The following is a 7,616-nucleotide window of genomic DNA, read 5'->3' on the forward strand; positions in this document are numbered from 1 at the left end:
CACACTCACCTCGTCCACCCCGGTGGTGCTGGTCCGGAAGGACGACTTGCACAGAAAGAGACTGCACAACACGATAGCGCTGGCGGCCCTGGTGTACTGTGTCAAGAAGATCTACGAGCTCTGCGCGGTATGACCGCGCCGCGCCGCGCGGCGGCCAGGCTGGGGAGGCATCTGGCGTCACGGCTGTTATTTTAAAGAAATAACAGGTGACAAACGCACCAAGGGTTTTCTCAGCTCGTCACACTAAGACGTGGATTTCCACCACCAAGGGGCCTGCGGCTGTGGAAGTCCCACTGGGCAGCAGGATGTGATGGAAGCGAGGCTCCGGAGGGGGTGTGGACGCGCTTGGGGGTCGTTAAGTGTGTCATTTAACTGTACCATCCAGAGCCAGCCAGAGGCTAGTGACCATTAAAATGATGAGAATTTCAGCTCCAGGTGTCTGCTGTCTCGTGACGGCCCTGGTGGGAGTGTGCAGGCAGCAGGAGTGGGCACCACTTGCAGCAAGAATAAGCCTCTCACCCGGCAGGCCCAGCCCCTCCTGGAGGAGCCTCATGTCTCACCTGGGCCTTGGTTCAAGGAGCACTGCCCGGGGCTGCTCGGGTGAGGCGGGGCAAGGCCAGGCCTGCCAGTCTCTGAGTCTCTGCTGAGTTTGCCCAGAGAGCTGGGGCCTGGGGTCTCTTGTCCAGGTTCTGATTTAGGAGAACAAACTAACGCCTGTGTTTTTTTTTTAAGCATCAAGGCTGTCCTGCTGTGGACCCTGAGTTCAACCTGCTGCCCCAGGCTGAGGGAAGACTCCCCTCGTCTTCCACCAGAGGGGGCCCTGCCAGCCCAAGACTCTGCTCAGGTCCCACTGAGGGCACATGTGTGAGTGACACCTGGAGTTTCAGAGAGTCCCTCGGGAAGGTCAGATACCAGAGTGAGAAGGGGTGCTTGGGGCGACGGGGCCATTTGTTTACCGGGGGAGAGCCAAAGATTTTAGAACAGTTAGAGAAACTCTGACTTAACTCCAAGAGGCCTGGGAGAGCTGGGCGGCATATGGTCCACAGGTAACCTGGCGGTGGTCTGGACCTCGTGTCCACCACGCAGCGCCCACCACCCACCTGAGCCTGTGGGGTTGGAACGGGGTGGGGGCCAGATCTGGAAAGGGAGCCTGGCTCTGCCTGCAGACCAGACTGGGGGGAGGTGGCCAGAGGCAGACAAACAGCAGCCAGCTCAGGGCAGCTGAGCAGAAGCTGTCACTGAAACAAGCCTGGTGCAGGAGGGCAGCTCCCATGCACTGAACAACGGGGAGGCCAGTCACATGCTGACCATTTGCTGTGTTGACCAAGACAGGGGGGGTCCCGTAAACAGTGTGAAGGCCGCTGCCTCCTCCCTGAGAACCAGGTTCAGGTGATGTGAGGGTGTCTTCTGACCCTAAGATGCAGCGGCTGAGGTACGAAAGAGGCGTGGTTCTGCCTGCCCTCAGGGACCACAGATCCCAGGCTCCTTCCTTTATTTCATGTCCCTCCACCTGGAGGAAGCTGTCCTTCACCCTTCCTGGTTCCCACACGTCCTCTTAGTTCCCGTCCCCCGCCAGCAGGCCTGGCCAGGGGTCTGCAGGGGAAGCGTGTCTCCCTCCTTCCCCACCCATGAGGCAGAAGTCCAACACAGTCCCCATGGAGCAGCGACTGCCCCACCTGCCCACCAGGACAGGCACTAGCTGTGCTTGGACTTCCGTTCCTTCCTGGCCCGGGAGGCCATGAGTCTGAAGAAGAGCCCAGGAGCCAGAGTTCGAAGGTAAACAGCCAGGGAAGGCATCGGGTCGGCCAGCACCACATCCTTCTTCTTCTTCCCCAGAGCAGCCAGGATGTCTTGGGCCACCTGCACAGGACTTCGGCCCTGGGCCGTGGTCTCATCCATCACTGAAATGGAACAGGAAACTCACTGAGTTTGGGGGCAGAAGCCTGAGCCAACTCTGGACACTTGGTCCCCCAGGGAGCTCTCCCAAGGGCTTGGCCAGCAGGTGCAGTGACTGTCCTTGCAGTCCAAGGAGGGAGGTGGACAGCTCAGAACTACGGTGCATAGCCAGGGGGTGCCCAGCAGATGCTCCCTCACTCCCTGACCTGGGGCATTTCAGCCAGTTGGGGCAACCAGTGACTAAGGGTGCTGTGCCAGGGCAGGGGGCCAGGTGGGTGGGAGGGCTGCAGAGCACGCTGGCTGGAGAGGAGTGAGGCAGGTGGCAGGGCCCCTGTCTTGGGTGTATCAGGGTGGCAGGCAGGAAGGAAGCCTTGGTTTGTTTTGTGGATCAGAGGTCAATGCAGGGGCACAGGATGTTACTTTTTCCCTTATCACTGGCGAACTGTGCCCACAAAGCAGGAACAGCAGGCAGAGGGGAGGCCACCTGCAGCCACGGTGGTGCCCGGCTTCCTCTCCACCATCAACACAGAACAGTAGGTTTCTGGTGGCTGCTCGTTTTTAAATGCCACAGAGGGAATTTTTAAAAAAGATGCTTGGGACTTCCCTGGTGGTGCAGTGGTTAAGACTGTATTTCCAGTGCTGGAGGCATGGGTGCAATCCCTGTCAGGGAACTAGATGCCACAAGTCATGGGGTGTGGCCGCCATCCTGGGAATAAATGCCTATGAACCTACCCAGCCCCGTGCTTCTGTACGGCTTCTGCTGCCTTGCTGAATGAGGGGGCTGCTGTCCTGGGCATAGGTGGTCTTGGTTCAGGCTTGGCCAGAAGGCCCCTGCTGAACACCCAGCATACTCCCAGGAGCATGTCCCAGGAGGCAGGCCCCGAGCAAGCGCAGGAAGGCAGCTCACGTGGGTCCACCAGCTGGGGAGGCAAAAGCCAGCTGGTCCTGGTTGGCCCCACCTGCTGGCTGGGCCTTGCCGATCGGGCCACTAGTGACTGCAGGTCAGCTCTGTGCTGTCTTTGGCCTCTGCCTACCCCTGAAGTCTTGTCCCCCCAACACTGCAGGGGAACCTCACGGGAAGAGACCCGGCCTGGTCACTTTAGCACTAACAGTGGGCTAGCAGGAGTCCTGTCAGCATCTCAGCAGAGGGCTCCCCCCAGCCCTGTTGTGGGCCTGTTCCCACAACTTCCTCCAGCCTGCAGGGTTCAGGGTAGAGATGGTTGGTGCTCAGGTCAGTCATCAGTATATATGACCGACCTCACAACGTCAGGTGGTTTAAACTGATACTCTGAATGAAAACTGCAAGATCATCAGGGAGCTTTCACAGAGGAACGCACGCTGGGGCCTCACCTCCATACTTGGACCCGTCGGCTGTGACTGCATTAAGGGAGAGATTGGTGTGGATGTAGCCAGGACTGATGACCGTCACCTCGATGTCATGCTGCTCCACCTCAGCCCGCAGACAGTCGAAGAAGGCCTGGGTTGCGTGCTTGGAGGCCGCGTCTGCAAAGGTTGGTGACCAGGGAGGGTAGGATGATGCTGGTCAGGACCCTGAACAGGGGGGCATCAGGTCTCCCACTCCGGTTCAGGGAATACCCTGTGCGTCTTACGTACACGCACTCACTCACACAGAACACGACACAGCACGTATGGTCAAAGGTTCCTGGGCATTCTTGCTCCTGCAAGTTCTAAGTGTGAATTTAATCTATAAAGTTAAAAAAGTCTACTGTGTAAAACATTCAGATAGTTCAGAAGAAACTAAGAAAGTGAAAGTCCTCCTCACACCTCCCAGCGCAGTTCCTCAGAGGGGCCAGGCCACTGGTGTCTCATGTCGGCCAGGTCCCTGCACAGATGAGGACATGGCCACAGGTTGCTCCTATGGTCCGTGTTACTCATGCTCAGGGTTCTCTCTGTGTGGAAGGCTAGCTGGGTGCCTGCTGTGTGACTCAGGGTCATAGCCACAGAACAGGCTCAGCGTTGTTTCAACTTTCATCACTGAAAATGTCCAGGGATGCTCCCTGGCTGCATGGCAGCATGTGTGCAAACCCATGCCAGGCCTCACGTCTGTCTGTCAGTTCCCACGGGGCAGTCTCTAGTGTGGAAGAGTCCCCAGAGCTCCATGTGCTAGAGCTCCACGTGCTCACCTCCTGGATCCTCCCACCTGGCCTCACAACAGCCTGAGGGGACAAAGCCCCGCCCACACCCCACTTCACGACTGGGGAGCCCACTGCCTGTGGGTTGGCCAGTGTGCCTAGGAGGCACCACCTTGTCCAGCCTGGGGGTTATGAAACTTCCAGACCAAGTGTGACCTATGCAGTCACAGCTAAGAGGAGGATAAAATTCAGAAAGACCAAATCCAGTGATGTCTAGAAGCAACTCAGTACAAAGAGCACTGTGCACCGCCCCCCGCCCCCGAATGCCTGGTGTGGCCCCTGCTGTCAGCTGTGACGCCCACACGTTTCCTGAGGAAGCCACCCACCAGGCCAGGACAAGTATGGACACGGCATCCCTGGGCATGTCAGGGCGTCCTGAGTGTGGCCGCAGGGGTGAGGGAGCTGGTGTGGACTCATGAGCCCCACAGCTGACCTTGGACACACGCACCAGAAGGAGCGCTGGGCTGCATCTAGTTCTGACGGGCTCCCCGTCCAGCTGAGGGTGCCATGTGGCTGTCCTCGCCAGGCTTTGCCCCTCCCCTCCACAAGCCCTCTCCCCTCCATGCCCCCTCTCCTCCACATACCCCTCCTTGGAGCTGCCTCAGGCATCTGCGGGTGGGGGGCTCGGTTACAACAGAGTGTTTCCTTGCAGACGGTGAACCAAGGAACGCACTTACCAGGACAGTTTAGAGGTAATTGTGACATTACTTATAACATTAAACAAAAGTAGAATCTGCCTGCTGGTGCCCTGTGATGGTGCAGTCCCACCATCCTGGCACAGCTGTGCACAATGGCAGGTGAGTCTAAACTGAGGTCGAGCTGGCAGCATTCCCACTTTCTGGAACTAATCTTACTGAAACCCTCACAGTGAGTGCCCAGAGAGAAAAACACTGGAGGACGTGGCACACAGCACATCCCTGCTGCTGGCCACTGAGGAAGGCAGTTCCCTCAGGCATCAAGTCAACCCCTGAGTTACGTGACGCCCATCCATTCAGCAAGTAGGGAGCCGAGTGGAAAGACTGTCAAGCAGGATGATGGAAGCACAGAGCTGCACGTCTCATCACATGCAGGAGAACTCTGGAGGCGTGTGCAGTAACCGGATGGAGGGGCAGCACCTGTGGGCTGACGGTGGTGGTGGCGCTGGGAGGGGCCTGGTACGCGGTCACACGTGGCGTGAGGAGCGTGGCTGGGACTGAGCCCAGGCTTCTGCTCAGGCACACGCCTCTCAGGTCCCCACACGCTCTGTGCTGAGCGCCCCTCTCATGTCTGAATTCTGGACCGGGAGCCTGCTGTCTTCACAACAAGAGTAAACAATGGGCGTGTGGGCAGGAGGAGTCTGGGCAGAAGCGCCTGACCGGGGGGAGGGAGCACTCACACGCGGATCGGAAAGGCAGGCTGATCTTGCCCTGGATGCTGCTGATCGCAACCACGTGGCCCTGGCGCCTTCTGATCATGGCAGGCAGGAGCGCTGTGGGGAGAGGGCAGAGGTCACCGTCGCTCACGTGGAGAGCCCGGGGAGGGCCACGTCTGAGAGTGCTCGGCCCCCTGTGCCCTGCTGTGAGAACCGTGGCAGGACATCACTGCCTCTGCTGTGCTCTGCCTGCACCCGGTAGGTCGCCAAACCCAGTGGGACATGGAGGCAACAACACAGCACAGGCCCAGGCCTAGAAAAGCCAACCCCGAGTCGCAAGGGCAGCACTGACCCCAGGGTGGAGTGGATAAGACAACAGGTCCACAGGAAATGGAAACCATGCCAACCTGCCCGGCACTTCTCCCTTCTGACCCAAGGCCTTACCCTTTGTCAGAGCTACTGGGCCAAAGTAGTTTGTCTCCATCACTCTCTTGTCCACATCTGGGCTGGTGTCCACAATGGCGCCTCGGTAGCTGATCCCGGCATTATTGATGAGCACGTCCACGTGGCCAAAGCACTGCAGGATCTCGGAGGCAGCCCCTGCTATGGCCCCAGGGTCTGCGAGGTCAAAGGTCACCGTGCAAGGCTTGTGTGTCTGCACCTGGTCAAGTGCGACAGAAGCCAAAGGTACCTTCAGAGTGATGGTCTGGCCTGGCTCCTCATCGTGGGGGCAGCCTAGTGTGAAGGACAGGCTGCAGCACTTCCCTGAAGAACGTGGCCTGCCCGTCATGCTCACACCTGACCTGGGCAGCACTGTGGGCAGGGGTCACAGACGAGGTGAGCAGGGTCCCCTCCGCCCTGGGCCAGCAGGATGCTGTACACTGTCCCATGTTACAGAGCTGCTATGCCTCTCAGGCCAAGTCAGTTTATTCACAAAACATTTTTATGCACTCCTATGTGTCCAAAAAAGCAAAATGGCTGTCTGAGGAGGCCTTACAAATAGCTGTGAAAAGAAGTGAAAAGCAAAGGAGAAAAGGAAAGATATAAGCATCTGAATGCAGAGTTCCAAAGAATAGCAAGAAGAGATAAGAAAGCCTTCCTTGCGATCAATGCAAAGAAATAGAGGAAAACAACAGAATGGGAAAGACTAGAGATCTCTTCAAGAAAATTAGAGATACCAACGGAACATTCCATGCAAAGATGGGCTCGATAAAGGACAGAAATGCTATGGACCTAACAGAAGCAGAAAATATAAGAGGTGGCAAGAATACACAGAAGAACTATACAAAAAAGAGCTTCACGACCCAGATAATCATGATGGTATGACCACTCACCTAGAGCCAGACATCCTGGAATGTGAAGTCAAGTGGGCCTTAGAAAGCATCACTACGAACAAAGCTAGTGGAGGTGATGGAATTCCAGTGGAGCTATTTCAAGTCCTGAAAGATGATGCTGTGAAAGTGCTGCACTCAATATGCCAGCAAATTTGGAAAACTCAGCAGTGGCCACAGGACTGGAAAAGGTCAGTTTTCATTCCAGTCCCAAAGAAAGGTAATGCCAAAGAATGCTCAAACTACTGCACAATTGCACTCATCTCACACGCTAGTAAAGTAATGCTCAAAATTCTCCAAGCCAGGCTTCAGCAATATGTGAACCATGAACTTCCTGATGTTCAAGCTGGGTTTAGAAAAGGCAGAGGAACCAGAGATCAAATTGCCAACATCCGCTGGATCATTGAAAAAGCAAGAGAGTCCCCAAAAAACATCTATTTCTGCTTTGTTGACTATGCCAAAGCTTTTGACTATGTGGATCACAATAAACTGTGGAAAATTCTGAAAGAGATGGGAATACCAGACCACCTGACCTGCCTCTTGAGAAACCTATATGCAGGTCAGGAAGCCACAGAACTGGACATGGAACAACAGACTGGTTCCAAATAGGAAAAGGAGTACATCAAGGCTGTATATTGTCACCCTGCTTATTTAACTTATATGCAGAGTACACCATGAGAAACGCTGGGCTGGAAGAAGCACAAGCTGGAATCAAGATTGCATTGCTGGGAGAAATATCAATAACCTCAGATATGCAGATGACACCACCCTTATGGCAGAAAGTGAAGAAGTACTAAAGAGCCTCTTGATGAAAGTGAAAGAGGAGAGTGAAAAAGTTGGCTTAAAGCTCAACATTCAGAAAACTAAGATCATGGCATCTGGTTC

The 7,616-nt window shown here is 55.9% G+C and overlaps 2 protein-coding genes across 8 annotated transcripts in view; one reads left to right on the forward strand and one right to left on the reverse strand.

Annotated features, from left to right (window-relative positions):
• The window catches only part of TMEM11 (transmembrane protein 11), a 9,525-nt gene extending 9,097 nt beyond the window's left edge, over positions 1-428 (forward strand). The window contains exon 3 of the mRNA XM_010842863.1: positions 1-428. This exon is cut by the window's left edge and continues 12 nt beyond it. Within this exon, the coding sequence (XP_010841165.1) occupies positions 1-133 (133 nt within the window). The 3' untranslated portion in view covers positions 134-428.
• Positions 429-1,449: 1,021 nt separating this feature from the next.
• The window catches only part of DHRS7B (dehydrogenase/reductase (SDR family) member 7B), a 47,570-nt gene continuing 41,403 nt past the window's right edge, over positions 1,450-7,616 (reverse strand). For all 7 annotated transcript variants that reach the window (XM_010842866.1, XM_010842871.1, XM_010842870.1 and 4 more), the window contains 4 exons: positions 5,845-6,061; positions 5,425-5,517; positions 3,247-3,399; positions 1,450-1,901 (listed from right to left, as the gene is read on the reverse strand). In XM_010842866.1, coding sequence (XP_010841168.1) covers positions 1,696-1,901; positions 3,247-3,399; positions 5,425-5,517; positions 5,845-6,061 — 669 coding nt within the window. In that variant the 3' untranslated portion in view covers positions 1,450-1,695. The remainder of the gene's footprint in view (positions 1,902-3,246; positions 3,400-5,424; positions 5,518-5,844; positions 6,062-7,616) is intronic.

This window comes from Bison bison, unplaced genomic scaffold (assembly GCF_000754665.1).
Source record: "Bison bison bison isolate TAMUID 2011002044 unplaced genomic scaffold, Bison_UMD1.0 scf7180017864180, whole genome shotgun sequence".
In the NCBI taxonomy this organism is placed as follows: domain Eukaryota; kingdom Metazoa; phylum Chordata; class Mammalia; order Artiodactyla; family Bovidae; genus Bison; species Bison bison.